This window comes from Podarcis tiliguerta, assembly GCF_965153285.1.
Source record: "Podarcis tiliguerta genome assembly, chromosome: 10".
Classification (NCBI taxonomy): domain Eukaryota; kingdom Metazoa; phylum Chordata; class Lepidosauria; order Squamata; family Lacertidae; genus Podarcis; species Podarcis tiliguerta.
This window is the reverse complement of record NC_139543.1, coordinates 68533473-68551269: the sequence shown is the minus strand read 5'-3', so window position 1 is coordinate 68551269 and position 17797 is coordinate 68533473. Positions and strand designations below refer to the sequence as shown.

Sequence of the window (17797 nt, the reverse complement as noted above, 5' to 3'; positions counted from 1 at the left end):
TCAAGGGAAGTAATAGTGCCACTGTATTCTGCTCTGGTCAGACCTCAGCTGGAGTACTGTGTCCAGTTCTGGGCACCACAGTTCAAGAAGGACACTGACAAACTGGAACGTGTCCAGAGGAGGGCAACCAAAATGGTCAAAGGCCTGGAAACGATGCCTTATGAGGAACGGCTAAGGGAGCTGGGCATGTTTAGCCTGGAGAAGAGGAGGTTAAGGGGTGATATGATAGCCATGTTCAAATATAGAAAAGGATGTCACATAGAGGAGGGAGAAAGGTTGTTTTCTGCTGCTCCAGAGAAGCGGACACGGAGCAATGGATCCAAACTACAAGAAAGAAGATTCCACCTGAATATTAGGAAGAACTTCCTGACAGTAAGAGCTGTTTGACAGTGGAATTTGCTGCCAAGGAGTGTGGTGGAGTCTCCTTCTTTGGAGGTCTTTAAGCAGAGGCTTGACAACCATATGTCAGGAGTGCTCTGATGGTGTTTCCTGCTTGGCAGGGGGTTGGACTCGATGGCCCTTGTGGTCTCTTCCAACTCTATGATTCTATGAACAATAAAATCTAAACCATAAAAGCGTCACAGCTGGGAAGGGCAAAAGTACAAAGTGACAACGCAGCCCAAAAAGGGACGGTGAAGTATTAACTCATATGAAGATTCTCTCAAACTTTTAGAGTATTCGCCACTGTATCCACAATTGCAGACCAACCTGTTTCTCCAAAGCCTGATTTAGCCCTAACTCTGGACATACTGTAGGGACGCTGGTGGCGCTGTGGGTTAAACCACAGAGCCTAGGACTTGCCGATCCGAAGGTCGGCGGTTCGAATCCTCGTGACGGGGTGAGCTCCCGTTGCTCAGTCCCACCTCCTGCCAAGCTGTACACCGGCTCCTTCGGCCAATAAAGCGAGATGAGCACCGCAACCCCAGAGTCATCCATGACTGGACTTATCTGTCAGGGGTCCTTTACCTTTACCTGGACATACTTAGGCTTTACCCTGCACCACACTAGGTTCTCCTTGTGTCTAAATCCATTCCTACAAATACTACAGCTCTCCTCTAAGGAGGCCTCACCCTGAGCCTAGACAGATGCCTGTCTACATCTTAAAACTTTCCATTTTGCCCTAGCCGAAGAGCCTACAGTGACTGCTGTACAATCTCATGGGTGAACATCTGGAACCTCCAGATTAATTGCTTGTTTAGTGGTGAAAACCTAGGCAACACCCCGGAGTCAGCTCTCCAAAAGCCCTTGATATATATAAATATTAGAAAAATTACGCAACATGATGGATGGCGGAACACTGAACATGTGCAGGAGCAGATGTGCATGCCAGGCGTGTCCCAAGGGCCCTTGGCTGAGGGTATGTCTGTGTCTTCTATAAACACACAAAGTCCAGGCCTCCTATTATTTGGGACACTGGCACGATGGCAGCAGGAGTGCCTGGCCACCAGCTTAGAAGGCTTTAAAGGAATTATTATTATTGTTATTATTAAGATCAAACCTCTCCATTCTTAGTTACAGCTCTGGTTTTCCCAGTAGTGATGTATGGAAGTGAGAGCTGGACCATAAAGAAGGCTGATCGCCAAAGAATGGATGCTTTTGAATTCTGGTGCTGGAGGAGACTCTTGAGAGTCCCATGGACTGCAAGAAGATCAAACCTCTCCATTCTGAAGGAAATCAGCCCCGAGTGCTCACTGGAAGGACGGATCCTGAAGCTGATGCTCCAAGACTTTGGCCACCTCATGAGAAGAGAAGACTCCCTGGAAAAGATCCTGATGTTGGGAAAGATGGAGGACGCAAGGAGAAGGGGACGACAGAGGACGAGATGGTTGGACAGTGTTCTCGAAACTACCAGCATGAGTTTGACCAAACTGCGGGAGGCAGTGGAAGACAGGAGTGCCTGGTGTACTCTGGTCCATGGGGTCACGAAGAGTCGGACACGACTAAACGACTAAACAACAACATTATTATTCCACCAGGGAGGTGTACACCATTAAGAACACTAATAATAATAATAATAATAAACATTATTATTATTTATACCCCACTCATCTGGCTGGGTTTCCCCAGCCACTCTGGGTGGCTCCCAACAGAATAATCAAGCAACAAAACAACAAACATTAAAAACTTCCCTAAACAGGGCTGCCTTCAGATGTCTTCTAAAAGTCAGATACAGTGGTACCTCTGGTTATGAACTTAATTCGTTCCAGAGGTCCGTTCTTAAGCTGAAACTGTTCTTAACCTGAGGCACCCCTTTAGCTAATGGGGCCTCCCACTGAAGCCACGTGGTTTCTGTTCTCATCCTGAAGCAAAGTTCTTAACCTGAGGTACTATTTCTGGGTTAGCGGAGTCTGTAACCTAAAGCGTCTGTAGCCAGAGGTACCACTGTAGTTGTTTATTTCCTTGACATCTGATGCCGGGAGACCATTCCATAAATGAATACAAAACAGGTGGCAACGACCAGCAATCCATAGGAAAATATTTTACTCTCCCAGGATCTGAAAGGTTAAACACAGACACTTGTATAAAGCTAAAGGGACCCCTGACCATTAGGTCCAATTGCGGACGACTCTGGGGTTGCGGCGCTCATCTCGCTTTATTGGCTGAGGGAGCCGGCGTACAGCTTCCAGGTCATGTGGCCCGCATGACTAAGCCGCTTCAGGAGAACCAGAGCAGCGCATGGAAACGCCGTTTACCTTCCCACCGGAGCGGTACCTATTTATCTACTTGCACTTTGAGGTGCTTTCGAACTGCTAGGTTGGCAGGAGATGGGACTGAACAACAGGAGCTCACCCCGTCGCAGGGATTCGAACTGCCGACCTTCTGATCGGCAAGTCCTAGGCTCTGTGGTTTAACCCACAGCGCCACCCACGTCCCTTTTCCGCCACCTCTAACAGCAGCCAAATAAAACAAGGTAAAGTGTTCTATTTCAGCTCACCTTTCTTTCTCAGAGCCCCCAGTGGGATCCAGGTGAAACTTCCATCCATCTTCAACTCCTCCTCCTCAGAATTTTCTGATCATTGGGGGACGTTGTCCTCCAGTTTTTCCAACTTCTTAGTTTTCCTTTTCTCTCTCTCTTCGCCTCTGGCAAGCTCTGGGAGACAGACCGGGAGAGGCTGCATCCTTGTACGGACACATCCACTGTCTTTGCAATCTGGGTACAGAAAATGTCGGCACCTGGCCGCAGCAGAATTCCTAGGTCTCCTCAGAAACGCTTCGCAATGAGGGAGTGGCTCCATCTCGTCCGACTACATGTACCAGGGATTTCAAAACTTGCTTCTCCCTGAGTCTGCCAGTCTCCCAAGACTGTTTCCCCCTTTCCAAGTTCTTAGGGCGGCGTGGTTTTGGGCTCAGCCGCTGGAGGGAGAACAGTGAGGCGGCAACATCCGAACCCCTTCGTCGGTGGGTCTCAGGTCATCAGGGCTGCCAGCAGCTGGGGGCGCCTGGTCTCCTAGTTCCGACCTCTCGGCAGCCACGGGGATTTGCTCTTCCAGTGGAATATCCGCCTGTCCCTGAACAGAGCTGCAGAATGGGGGGGGGGCGACACAAAACAGGAATGAGGACAGATTCAAAACTTGGGGGCTATTAGGGAACCAGGCGGAGGGCCTTCTCGGTGGTGGCGCCCACCCTGTGGAACGCTCTCCCATCAGGTGTCAAGGAAAGAAACAACTATTTGACTTTTAGAAGACATCTGAAGGCAGCCTTGTTTAGGGAAGTTTCCAATGTTTGATGTTTTACTGTGTTTTTAATATTCTGTTGGGAGCCACCCAGAGTGGCTGGGGAAACCCAGTCAGATGGGTGGGGTATAAATAGTAAGTTGTTGTTATAAATCAACCCCCTGAGAAAATCCGCCGTACGCCTCAAAGGAGTAGAGACTGCATTTTAAAAAAACCATGTATTTCTAATGCAAAAACCAAAGGCCTATTTCTTTATTTTTAATCTCCTGTATTTATTTATTTTTAATCTCCAGAGCCTGGCGTGCTCTAGTCCATGGGGTCACGAAGAGTCGGACATGACTAAACGACTAAACAACAAATCTCCTGTTGGAAGCCGCCCAGAGTGGCTGGAGAAACTCAGCCAGATTGATGGGGTATAAGTAGTAAATTATTATTATTTGTTATTATTTATTGTTATTATTCATTGCATTTACATTCACCCTTTTTTCTCCTACGGACTGCACAAGGTTTGAACCTTCCTCAACCAAACCGCACAACAACACCGTGAGGCTGAAAGATGGTGCCTGTCACAGTGTTCTCCGTAGCTAAGTGGGGACTTTAACCCTGGTCTCCCAGGTCCCAATCCGACACTCGATAACCACTGTACTCCTGAGCTTCTAAATCACTCCCTTTCCTTGATGCGTATATCCGCACCGTTCTTGTCCCACTATCTATTCCAGCTATGAAATCACTCGTCCTAGATGCCAATACAAGCTACAAGAAAGGAGATTTCGACTCAACATCAGGAAGAACATTCTGACAGGAAGAGATAATAATAATAATAATAATAATAATAATAATAATAATAATAATAATAATAATAATATAATTTATTATTTGTACCCCGCCCATCTGGCTGAGTTTCCCCAGCCACTCTGGGCGGCTTCCAACAAAGATGAAAAATACACTAAAATGTCACATATTAAAAACTTCCCTGAACAGGGCTGCCTTCAGATGTCTTCTGAATGTCAGGTAGTTGTTTATCGCTTTGACATCTGATGGGAGGGTATTCCACAGGGCAGGTGCCACTACCGAGAAGGCCCTCTGTCTGGTTCCCTGTAACTTGGCCTCTCGCAGGGAGGAAGCCGCCAGAAGGCCTTCGGAGCTGGACCTCAGTGTCCGGGTAGAATGATGGGGGTGGAGACACTCCTTCAGATATACTGGACAGAGGCCGTTTAGGGCTTTCAAGGTCAGCACCAACACTTTGAATTGTGCTCGGAAACGTACTGGGAGCCAATGTGGGTCTTTCAGGACCTGTGTTATGTGGTCTTGGTGGCTGCCCCCAGTCACCAGTTTAGCTGCCGCATTCTGGATTAATTGCAGTTTCCGAGTCACCTTCAAAGGTGGCCCCACGTAGAGCGCGTTGCAGTAGTCTAAGTGGGACATAATCTGCCTTGGAAGCTTTAGCTGAGATTCCTGCATTGCAGGGGGTTAGAGTAGATGACCCACTGGTCCCTTCCAACTCTACGATTTTAGGATTCCATCCGTTGTGCTCAGCACTGTTGTTAGAAAAGTGGAATGCAACTATCAAGTCAAAATCAAAACAGATTTCCCTGGAGGGAGTGAAGGAGGTGTTTAAGAGGTGCTACTCAGTGAGAGCTGGACCATCAAGAAGGCTGGTCTCCGAAGAATGGATGCTTTTGAATTCTGGTGCTGGGGGAGACTCTTGAGAGTCCCATGGACTGCAAGAAGATCAGACCTCTCCATTCTGAAGGAAATCAGCCCTGAGTGCTCACTGGAAGGACAGATCCTGAAGCTGAGGCTCCAAGACTTTGGCCACCTCCTGAGAAGAGAAGACTCCCTGGAAAAGACCCTGATGTTGGGAAAGATGGAGGGCACTAGGAGAAGGGGACGACGGAGGATGAGATGGTTGGACAGTATTGTCGAAGCTACCAGCATGAGTTTGACCAAACTGCGGGAGGCAGTGGAAGACAGGAGGGCCTGGCGTGCTCTGGTCCAGGGGGTCCCGAAGAGTCGGACACGACTAAACGACTAAACAACAACAACAACAACACTCAGTGGCAGTTCCGTGACTTGCATGCAGAATGTTTAGGTCCCAGCCTCTTAGCAGTTGTTGCCTAAAGCCCCAGAGAGCTGCTGCCAGCCAGTGTGGGCAATACTAGATGGGCCAATGGTCTGACTCTGCAGAAGGCTGCTTCCTAAGTTCCTACGAATTGCTTTGCACTTCATTGGGCAGCTTGCAATTCCTGCATCGGACTGGCCATGGGTTCCAAGCCTAGGGATTGCTCAGTTGGTGGAGCATGTGTCTCTTAATATCAGGGTCAAGAGTTCGAATCCCACATTGGGCAAAAGATTCCTGCATTGCAGGGGGTTAGACTGAATGGCCCTTGTGGTCTCTTCCAACGCCACAATTCCATTATTCCATGAAATGTCCATGTCTGAACTTGACCTTGCCAAAAGTTGCCCCTCGCTTGCAACCACTATGGGGAAGAGCCACACAACGAACTTACCGCCATCTTCTACGGTACCAGAATGCAAGACATCCTGCCAGGAGCACCACTAAAACTAAAGAAGAAAGACAAAGTTAACAGTTAGTCATATGATAAGCTAAAGGCCTTGGCCTTCTTCCCAGCTTGCTTGTCTCTGAGCAGGCCCTAGGTAAAGGTTAAGGGACCCCTGACTGTTAGGTCAGGTAAATGGTGTTTCCGTGCGCTGCTCTGATTTGCCAGAAGCGGCTTAGTCCTGCTGGCCACATGACCCGGAAGCTGTACCCCGGCTCCCTCGGCCAATAAAGCGAGATGAGCGCCGCAACCCCAGAGTCGGTCACGACTGGACCTAATGGTCAGCGGTCCCTTTACCTTTACCTTGGTTTACGAACTTAATCCATTCCGGAAGTCCGTTCTTAAACTAAAGCATTCTTAAACCAAGGTGTGTTTTCCCATAGCAGTGGGGGGCTCAATTTACAAATGGAACACACTCAACATGTTCTGCTTCCAAGGCAAAGTTCACAAACCCAAACATCTACTTCTGGGTTTGCAGCGTTCTTAATCCAAGTTGTTCATAAACTAAGCTGTTCTTAAACCAAGGTACCACTGTAATAATAATAATAATCAGTGATTTTTTTTCTAAAAAAAAATGTTTAGGGGTACTCTCAGTTTGACTCAAGAACACCACCATTTTATAGGCCACCATCAGGGGCAGCAACAGAACAGAGAAGAAACTAATTTTTTTTTTAGTTTCTTCTCCCGTTAGATTCACAAAATGTTTAGGGGTATACCCCCAGAACAAAGAACTAATAATAATAGTAATAATAATAATTTCTTTTATTTATACTCCGCCCATCTGGGTCTGACAGAATAGTATTTATTGATCTATTCATTTAATTTGTATACCACCCGTAGATCTCAGGGCGGTTCACTACATAATAATAATAATAATAATAATAATAATAATAATAATAATAATAATTTATTTATACCCTGCCCTTCCTGGTTCAGAAAACCGGGCTCAGGGCAGCTAACAACAAATTTAAAACACTTAATTGATGCAACAAAAAACAGCATAAAATACAGTATAAAACGTGAATAACAATAAATTAATAATTCAAAAATCAATTTAGGGGGGAAATCCATCCAATAAACATCAGGTGATCACCAGGGCTAGCTGGCTAAATGAGTCCTATTTGGGCCAGTGAGGAGACCGGGGGAGAATTAGCTGTGGGATCCCAGAGCGGGTAATCTTCATAAAAAGGGGAGGGGGAGGGAAGGAAGCGAAGGGAATATATATAAAAAACACGAAATACATAATAAAAGTAAGAGACCACCCTATAGCCCCAGGAGCAAGGGGGGCATTCCTGCGTCTCTTCTATTGGTTTGAACTAGGATGAGACATCTAAAATTCTAATTTAAGAATTTAAATCCATCTTGTATGGCCAGATGACCGCTAACAATCCACAAACCCTGAGCTATTCCTCACCTAGGCAAGATACTCCGATCCTCAAGGGGAGGGAACCTGCAAAAAGGAAGAATAAAGAACATTACGTGCAAAAATGGCTGGTTCTTTCCTTTAGCAAATACTTGCAGTCCCACTTAAATGTAGGTATCCTGGTGTAACAGTTTGATATACAGTAGTGCCCCGCAAGACGAATGCCTCGCAAGACGGAAAACCCGCTAGACGAAAGGGTTTTCCGTTTTTCGATGCGCTTCGCAGGATGAATTTCCCTTTGGGCTTGCTTCGCAAGACGAAAATGTCTTGCGAGTCTTGAGATTTTTTTTCGCTCCCCACCTCCTTTTTCTAAGCCGCTAAACCGCTAATAGCCTTTTAGCAGCTAATCCGCTAATCCCTTAAGCCGCTAATAGCCGCTAAACCGCTAATAGCGCTAATCCGCTAATCCGCTAATAGGGTTGCTTCGCAAGACGAAAAAACCGCTAGACGAAGAGACTCGCAGAACGAATTAATTTCGTCTTGCGAGGCACCACTGGACCTTGAAGCATAGCTCCAAATCTGAATCCTGCCTCTCCATATTTCCACATCTCGATTTTAACTTTAAAGTTCTACGTCTCTGGCTCTCCGATTCTCAATCATGTCAGACATCATATATCCTTTCATCCATTGTGTACAGCTATATTTGTATATATATCTTTTCCCAACCGTCTTTAGCATCCTGTTCTCAAAGTAACCATCAGATGCCGGCAAGGGAAGCTTGCAAGCAAACCTTGAAACATGACATGCTATTGAGAAGGAGACAGAATGCAGATATCAGCACGTTCTCTGGAAAGGACAGAGGAAGCGGCGGCCTTATTCTCTCAGACCATCAGTCCTTGTAGTTCACGTTTGTCGGCACTGAGGGGTAACAACCCTTCGTGGTTCCAAGGATGGTTATCTCCCAGCCCCCACCTAACGAACTACCCAAACGACCAAATTAATAATAATAATAATAATAATAATAATAATTTATTTACACCCTGCCCATCTGGCTGGGTTTCCCCAGCCTCTCTGGGCGGCTCCCAACAGAACACTAAAATACAATAGCCTATTAAACATTAAAAGCTTCCCTAAACAGGGCTGCCTTCAGACGTCTTCTAAAAGCTTGGTAGTGGTTCCATAGGGTGGGTGCCACTACTGAGAAGGCCCTCTGCCTGGTTCCCTGTAACTTGGCTTCTCGCAATGAGGGAACCGCCAGAAGGCCCTCGGCGCTGGACCTCAGTGTCCGGGTAGAATGATGGGGGTGGAGACGCTCCTTCAGGTATACTGGACTGAGGGACAAATGTCAGGTGCTGCACTGGGGCAGGAATAACCAGGTGCACAAATATAGGATATTGGGCGGGATGACACACCTGGCTTGCCAGAAGTGCGTGTGAAAAGAATCAAGAGGTCTTAGTGGACCACAAGCTGAACATGAGTCAACAGTGTGATGCAGCAGCAAAAAACTGCTACTCTAGGCTGTTTCAACTGAAGTATAGTGTCTTGATCAAGGGGGAAGTCATAGTACCACTGTCATCTTCTTTGGCGATCACTCGTAGCCGAGTAAGATTGTCTTCCATAAACATGGTTTTAACAATTGAGTCCGTAAATGACTGGGGAGGCCAATTCTGGATCCACACGTCCTTCCACAGTGGGGACATAGGTTTCCGGGCGGGAGTTGATCCCGGTGTGGATTTGCCAAGCGTGCCTTCCTCTTAGCACGTTTCTCCCTTGCGTCCTGAGTTCGAGTGTCTTCAAAGCCCATGACACCTTTGGTAAAGGCTGTTCTCCAACTGGAGCGCTCGCAGGCCAGTGTTTCCCAGTTGTCGGTGTTTATACTACATTTTTTTAGATTTGCCATGAGAGAGTCTTTGAACCTCTTTTGTTGACCACCAGCATTACGCTTTCCATTTTTAAGTTCGGAATAGAGCAGTTGCTTTGGAAGACGATCATCAGGCATCCACACAACAAAGTTGATGTTGAAGAATCATCGCTTTGATACTGGTGATTTTTGCTTCATCCAGTACACTGATATTAGTTCGCCTGTCTTCCCAAGTGATGTGTAAAAATTTTTGGAGACACCGTTGATGGAATCTTTCGAGGAGTCGGCCTTGTACAGACCACATGTGGAATACAGTTGGGGGACGGTATAATAATAATAATAATAATAATAATAATAATAATAATAATAATAAATTGGGTGCCACAATTTAAGAAGCATATTAACAAGCTGGAGGGAGATCAGGATGATCAAAGGTCTGGAAACCAGGTCTTATGAAGAATGGTTGAGGGAGTTTGGAAAAGAGGAGACTGAGAGGAGCTGTGATAGCCATTTTCAAATATCTGAAGGGACGTAACATGGAGGAAGGAGCTGGCTTGTTTTCTGCTGCACCAGAGGGTAGGACCCAAACCAATGGGTTCAAGTGGCAATAAAGGAGATCTGAAGTAAACATCTGAAATCACTTTCTGACAGTAAGGGCTGTTTGACAGTGGAACAAATAGCTCTCCTGTGGAGGTTTTTCAGCAGTCTGTGCCAATGAGGGGAACAGAGGTCTGGAGGGAATACAGAATGTGTGTGCTTCTTTCTCCCCCACCCAGCACTTAATTATGATTTTAAAACACAATTAATATAATAATTTATTATTTATACCCTGCCCATCTGGCTGGGCTTCCCCAGCCACTCTAGGCGGCTTTCAACAGAATATTAAAATACAATAGTCCATTAAACATTAAAAGCTTCCCTAAACTGGGCTGCCTTCAGATGTCATCTAAAAGTCTGGTGGTAGTTGTTTCTCTCTTTGACATCTGCTGGGAGGGCGTTCCACAGGGCGGGTGCCACCACCGACAAGGCCCTCTGCCTGGTTCCCTGTAACTTGGCTTCTCGCAGGGAGGGAACCGCCAGAAGGCCCTCGGAGCTGAACCTCAGTGTCCGGGCAGAACGATGGAGGTGGAGACGCTGCTTCAGGTCTACTGGACCAAGGCCGTTTAGGGCTTTCAAGGCCAGCACCAACACTTTGAATTGTGCTCAGAAACGGACTGGGAGCCAGTGTAGGTCTCCCTCTGCAAAGCCCCTAAAATAGTTCAGGGCCCAGATCCAAGTCAGCTTTACCCCAGAACATTCGGGGACACATGCAAATCCCAACTCTCAAGCAGAGAGCCTCATCTGTAATTCCTGTTGTATGGGTATTTATTCAGTTGCTAACTAAGTCCTAAATATTTGATAGGAAATATTGTATGTTTATTACATGAATGCATGAATGTCCTATAAACCAATTTTCTCGTCTGGTAGCAGAAGCTTAATAACTTCACCCAGTCGCCAGTGCTCCCTCTCCAGGTTTCCTCCTCCTCCTCTGATTCTGATTCTTCTTTTATAATAATAATAATAATAATAATAATAATAATAATAATAATAATAATAATTTTTTATTTATACCCCGCCCATCTGGCTGAGTTTCCCCAGACACTCTGGGCGGCTCCCAATCAAATGTTAAAAACAATACAGCATTAAACATTAAAAACTTCCCTAAACAGGGCTGCCTTCAGATGTCTTTTAAAAATAGGATAGTTGCTTATTTTGTTCACATCTGAAGGGAGGGTGTTCCACAGGGTGGGCGCCACCACCGAGAAGGCCCTCTGCCTGGTTCCCTGTAACCTCACTTCTCGCAATGAGGGAACCGCCAGAAGGTCCTCGGCGCTGGATCTCAGTGTCCAGGCTGAATGATGGAGGTGGAGATGCTCCTTCAGGTATACAGGACCGAGGCCGTTTAGGGCTTTAAAGTTCAGCACCAACACCTTGAATTGTGCTCAGAAACGTACTGGGAAATTTCAAATTCAGAGGTGGCTACAAAAACCTGGGTGCAAAGGAACTACCGTTCAGGTCCCGCAACAAAATGTTGCAGCGCACCATCAGTCCCCAACAGAAGTGCTCTTGTTCAGGGTTCCGGCCAGCCAGTCACGTCTTCCTTGAGGATATAGCAAGTGGTGAGGGGCTTAAACAAGTCATCTCACCCCCTGTTTTTATTTTCCAACTTGCACTGTGACTCTTGGGTTCCAATCCCGTCGCCTTGCAGGAAGTGAGTCCATCCCACACACATTTAAAACGTGATTTCACCCAAAGAATCCTGGGAATTGTAGTCTGATAAGGATGCTGGGGATTGCAGAAATGGAGGTATGGCGTAGATCTGCCTTGGGGGTCTCCTTTCAGAGAAATTGGATTCAGTTCTCATTTAAAGGCAAATTGGCCAAATCCACACTTTCCGAAGCAATATGTGAACTGAAAGACAGCTGCCCATCAAAATTTGCACTTTCCTGAATTTTGCAATGCAGTTCTGCATTTTACCAACATGAACGCATGATGGGGAAAAGTGCGTAAAATTAATATATTATTGAGAAGTGAATTATATTAGAGGAAACTGCTTACAAGGATATGCTCACTAGGAGAAATTCACACCCAAAACGCTGGTGAATTTTCACGGGGATTTTTTTTTTGAAAAATTGCGAATTGCTGTAGAAATGTGGAAAACTGAATTTAAGATTGGAAAAATGAGAAGCTGTGTAAATGGAAAAATCCTGCCATCCTTAGCAGCAAGTTCAGCATTAAAGGGAGCTGGTGGATAGGGGAGCAAGATCTCCGAACTCTACGGATGCTTCCAGACCACCCACTACTGAGAATTCACCCTGATTTCAGCGAGGTTAGATGAGATTGCATCACTGCAAGCTCAATCACTTTCTTATCCCAGGGCAGGGAGAGCCCAAATTGGGGAGGGGTGCATTTGTTGCGCAAGGCCTCCCAATCGACCAGAATTATGTCACCCGAATTTGCCAACTAGCAATGCAGTGGTACCTTGGTTCTCAAACGCCGAAAACTCAGAAGTAAGTGTTTTGGTTTTGGAACATTTTTCGGAAGCTGAACATCCGATGCGGCTGTTTCCGGGGTACCTGCACCAATCAGAAGCTGCACCTTGGTTTCTGAACATTTCGGAAGTCAAACGGACTTGCGGAGTGGATTAAGTTTGGCGCTTTTGTTTTTGCTGTTTATTTTGCGTTTTTGAGGCTCTCTAGGTTCATTTGTTTTTGTGACTGTGTCGAACCCCGTTCAGCTATCAAGTGATTGATTGATTGATTGAGTGATTGTGTGACTGTGAAAATGTTAAATTGCTGTTTCAGGGATTGTTTTTAAAAGTCTGGAACGGATGAATCCATTTTGCATTACTTTCCATGGGAAAGCGCGCCTTGGTTTTGGAACACTTTGGTTTTGGACCGGGTTAAGTTTGAGAACCAAGGTACCACTGTAGTCTGGAAGCACCCGAAGAGTCCAGGAGACGGAAAGCAGACATAGATATGGGATAAACGCAAGAATATTAGGATATTAACTTGGGAAGAACATGAAACAGACGTGGAAAGGATGGTTAATGTAGTCTGCAGCAACGAGGTCAACTACTTCAGCTGCCGGTGACAAACCTGCTTGTCTCTCGATCGGAGGCACCGGGACGCTTGGCTCTGGGGTGACCCCGGAGACTCTCCCTGGCGGCACAGCTGTCGGTGTGTCTCCTGCTGTGAGACGCTTGCTAGTCGTGGGCTGCGAGGCTTTCGCGGTGGCGCTTTCGCATTTCGCCGAGCTTTCGCTGACCGTGCCAGGAGTGTGTCTGCCAACCTCTGGGGCGCTGGTGGTTGCCGTTGTCCTGCCAGGCCTAGTTGGTTTAGCAGTCCTGAGCAGTGTGGCGATCGAGGCTGATGGCGAGGGGGTCTCGCTGCCATATGGGGCTGCGGCGGAGGCCACCGAAGTGTTAACACCAGCAGCCTGTGGAGTCGCTGGCGTGGAAGTTTCTGCCTCTACAACATGGGGTAAGTAAAGTTTCATATGTATGTTTCTGGGACAGGCCATGAAGCTGTGCTAACATGAGCGCTTCTGCACCATTCTTCTCGCCCCACTGCTTCCCCCTGGGGAGAACCACTTTTTAGCGCTTACTCGGAGCAAACGGCTGGTCTGTGGGTCGCCGTTTGTTCCTAAATACCTACTTTCCCATTTCCGCTACTTGTGAATTAAGTCAGCATTTTTATTTTCTTAATTTTTCGTGGGGAGAGGGCACTTGCCTAATTTGTGTCCCAGGCCTGAAATCTGGAGGAGGAGGAAGAAGAAGAAGAAGAAGAAGAAGAAGAAGAGTAGTTTGGATTTGATATCCTGCTTTATCACTACCCTAGGGAGTCTCAAAGCATCTAACATTCTCCTTTCCCTTCCTCCCCCACAACAAACACTCTGTGAGGTGAGTGAGGCTGAGAGACTTCAGAGAAGTGTGACTAGCCCAAGGTCACCCAGCAGCTGCATGTGGAGGAGCGGAGACGCGAACCCGGTTCACCAGATTACGAGTCCACTGCTCTTAACCACTACACCACACTGGCGTTACTCCAAAAACACGTTTGTCACCCAGTGGTGACGAGCAGAGACAACAAAGCAATTAGTCCTACCTCTTCTGGGATCTTCTGTTGTGGTGGCAGGCAGGGAAGGATCTCCTTGTTGAGAAAGAGAAGAGGAATTGAGAAGAAGAGAAGCCAAAATTAGCTTGTCATCAGGATTGCATTTACAGCAGTGCAGAACCTATTCTCCTTGAAGTTTCCGTGAGAAATTTCACCGGCTCAACTATAAACCCAAATAATGACCCATAAGATCAGATCCCGTTTTCATCTGTATGAACGTCCTGAATTTCTGCTTTATAACCATTGTCAGGAGTTCAGCCTACACTCAAGTAGGACCCTGGCAGAGACACATGCCCGACTGGCATGTTCTCTCCCTCCTGGTCGATCGTTCGGGAGCTTCAAAAGCTTTCTTCAGCCCAAACATGACAGCGACCAATGCCAACCGGCACCGGCACGCTTAGGGATCCACAGAGTTTGCGCAGCTTGCGTGACAGAACTCAGCAACTCAGCATTTTGGCTAATCTACTTTATTTACATATAAACACACACAGAGCACTGCAACATGGCTCCCCTCTCTCTCTAGCATCAGACAGCAAAGAGAAAAAGAATACAGGACAATAGTCCCACTTCATGGAACACAGTAACCCGAACATCCTGTCTCCGTCACTTCCCACTCTGTGGAGTCAAAACGTACACCGTCATGTGATAGACAAAAATCCCCTGACTGCAATCATGGAGCTGGAATTCTAACAGTTTTACATGCTTTTATATTGCTGTTTTGCCAGTCTTATTTTATTTAACCGTGCAACTTATATATCGCTTGATTGTAAAATAAAAAACAAAAATACCCAAACAACTTCTAAGGTGTCTTCACATTGGCATACAAATTCCTATGTGGGAATTCCAATTTAGGCCTCTCTCTTTTTGGCTTAGCAAAGAGGTGGGGGAGCAGGGACTTGATGGAGGGATATAAAACCATGCATGGGAAGTGTGGGTGCCAGATTCTCGATGAGATATCATGTGGTGTGACCTCCATGCAAAGAAATCAGGATGTGAAAAGGCATCATTTTCTGGCCTCCTCTATATCTGCCACACGCAGCGCCGCTTCTATTCCGCTGCAGTTCGGGTTCCGCAAAAAAAGTTGGTGTTTCCTGTGGTCACGTTTAATAATATAATTAACTATCGTTACATTTATTTCCAAGGGGAGGGAAGCAATAATGTATTGTTTTGCAGGCTGAAAAATCAACAGCAGCGAGTTTGGGTTAGGGGAGGGGCAGGAAATGAGGTCAGCAAACGTTGATCACTTCCTTGATTTTTGTTCCTGCTTGCAGATGGACACACGGACCAGGGTGGATAAAAATCAATGATATTTTTTTAAAAGGATACTTTTTATTTAAATCAGATTTTTTTTATTTAAATTGGATTTTTTAAAAAAATTAAATCAGATTTTTAAAATAAAATGCTTTTGGAGGAAAAATATTTCTAAAGATAGTTTTCTATTCAAGTTACATTATAGTCCAAAGGCTATTCATCAAGAAATAAGGATTTGAGTTTTTCATATGTGCTAAAACTCAGTCTAAGTTTTGTTCTTTGTTTTTTAAACCATTTAACTACATCAGTTAACAAACATGGTTACATATACTATAATGTTATTGCTTTAGTTAAATATTTTTTTTAAAATTGTTATTAAGGAAATGATTATTTTTCTCCTTCCAATACAGTACAGCAGAAATGTTGCCCAAATATAAAAAACAATTTCATAATAACCTGTATTTCTAACCAAATCAGAAATTTTTCTAAAGATAGTTTTCTATTTAGGTTACATTATAGTCTAAAGGCTATTCATCAGGAAATAAGGATTTGTTTTAAGTTTTTCTTGTGTGCCAAAACTCAGTTTAAGGGTTTAAAAACAAACAAACAAAAGTTTAACCACATTAGTTAACAAACATGCATACATATGCTATAATGTTATTGTTTTAGTTAAATAGTTATTAAGGAAATGGCTATTTTTCTCCTTCCAATAAAGTACAGCAGAAAAGTTGTCCAAATAGAAACAGTTAACTTATTAAACCTCACCATAATTTCATAATTATGTGTCTATATATTTCTGATAGTATAACCACTTCAGTAATTTTTGATAGAACTGTAAAAAACTGCTCTGAAAATTTATCCTTCCAAAAAGGAAACCTTCATCTGGTTGTAAATGTTAAGATTATACCAGCAAGAATGAGCCTTTCTGTAAAAATAGATAAATAAATAAAATTTAAATCAAGTCTTACTGACTAGTGATTTAAACCGTGATTTAAATCGATTTGATTTAAATCAAATCCACCAAGACGCGGACTGCTGCCATTTCCAGAGTTGCTACCCATTCTGACAGAATCCTGGGACACCTCTACCTGGACGCGGCTGCAGTCAGACATGACTTTGAGAGACTGATGGGGGGGGCGCTTTGTGGATCTTAATACAGAAACAGGTTTACAGGTATGAAGGTGAGCCTAGGTGAGCCCTGAGCTCACCATGGAGGCACAGGTCAGTTCTGTGTCCAGGGCAGCTGTTTATCAGCTCCATCTGGTATGCAGGCTGAGACCCTCCCTGCCCGCAGACTGTCTCGCCAGAGTGGTGCATGCTCTAGTTATCCCCCGCTTGGACTACTGCAATGCGCTCTACGTGGGGCCACCTTTGAAGGTGACCCAGAAACTAAAACTAATCCAGAATGCGGCAGCCAGACTGGTGACTAGGAGCAGCCGCCGAGACCACATAACACTGGTCCTGAAAGACCTACACTGGCTCTCAGTATGTTTCCGAGCACAATTCCAAGTGTTGGTACTGAAAGTGTTGGTGTCTTGAAAGTCCTAAACGGCCTTGGTCCTGTATACCTGAAGGAGCGTCTCCACCTCCATTGTTCAGCCCGGACACTGAGGTCCAGCACTGAGGGCCTTCTGGCGTTTCCCTCCCTGCGAGAAGTGAGGTTACAGGGAACCAGGCAGAGGGCCTTCTCGGTGGTGGCACCCGCCCTGTGGAACGCCCTCCCACCAGATGTCAAAGAGAAAAATAACTCCCAGACTTTTAGAAGACATCTGAAGGCAGCCCTGTTTAGGGAAGCTTTTAATGTTTAATACATTATTGTTTTGTTGGAAGCCGCCCAGAGTTGGCTGGGGAAACCCAGCCAGATGGGCGGGGTATAAATAATAAATTATTATTATTATTATTATTATTATTATTATTATTATTATTATGAGCCCCATCACACAGAACGCAGGTACTACTTACGGATGCAGCTCAGGCGCACCTCCCATTGAAACTCTTTCGTTGTGTCGTTCTCCCTACACATGGCCAGGTTGGACGTTCCCGCTTTCCTCTTGTAATTCTTGACGCATGAGTACCGCAGTTTGTTGCCGTCGCCGCTCCCCTTAGGAACCTCTGCATTTTTTACCTGAGGGGGCTCACCGCAGTTACCTGGGGCTAAAGGCAAGGGCACAAGAAGAGCGAGTTGTTAATAGATTTAGGTGTGTGGGGGGGAACACCCCTAACCCCTAGAAATTAATAAATGGCAGGATGTTGATTATTTGGGACACCTATTCGATTCCCAAAGCCCCCATCTAGCAAACTATCTCAAAGTTCTACATAATGCTAAACACCGATGGGCATTTACCAGGGCCCGCTTTAACGTTCTCCCTTCAGCTCTTCTAGAGGGAAGATACAACAAAATACCGATTGAACAAAGATTATGTCCCTGTAACAGC

General features: G+C 45.6%; 1 protein-coding gene and 1 long non-coding RNA gene across 2 annotated transcripts in view; both read right to left on the bottom strand.

Annotated features, from left to right (window-relative positions):
* LOC310659308 overlaps positions 1 to 17797 on the bottom strand; it is a 182760-nt gene that overhangs the window by 84189 nt on the left and 80774 nt on the right. The gene's annotated exons all lie outside the window — the stretch shown is intronic.
* Positions 1 to 17797, bottom strand: part of IL15RA (interleukin 15 receptor subunit alpha) — a 39691-nt gene that overhangs the window by 1565 nt on the left and 20329 nt on the right. The window contains exons 2-7 of the mRNA XM_083402371.1: positions 17325 to 17516; positions 14103 to 14147; positions 13098 to 13469; positions 7650 to 7685; positions 6185 to 6239; positions 2936 to 3519 (exon numbers count right to left, since the gene is read on the bottom strand). Of these exons, the coding sequence (XP_083258497.1) occupies positions 3348 to 3519; positions 6185 to 6239; positions 7650 to 7685; positions 13098 to 13469; positions 14103 to 14147; positions 17325 to 17516 (872 nt within the window). The 3' untranslated portion in view covers positions 2936 to 3347. The remainder of the gene's footprint in view (positions 1 to 2935; positions 3520 to 6184; positions 6240 to 7649; positions 7686 to 13097; positions 13470 to 14102; positions 14148 to 17324; positions 17517 to 17797) is intronic.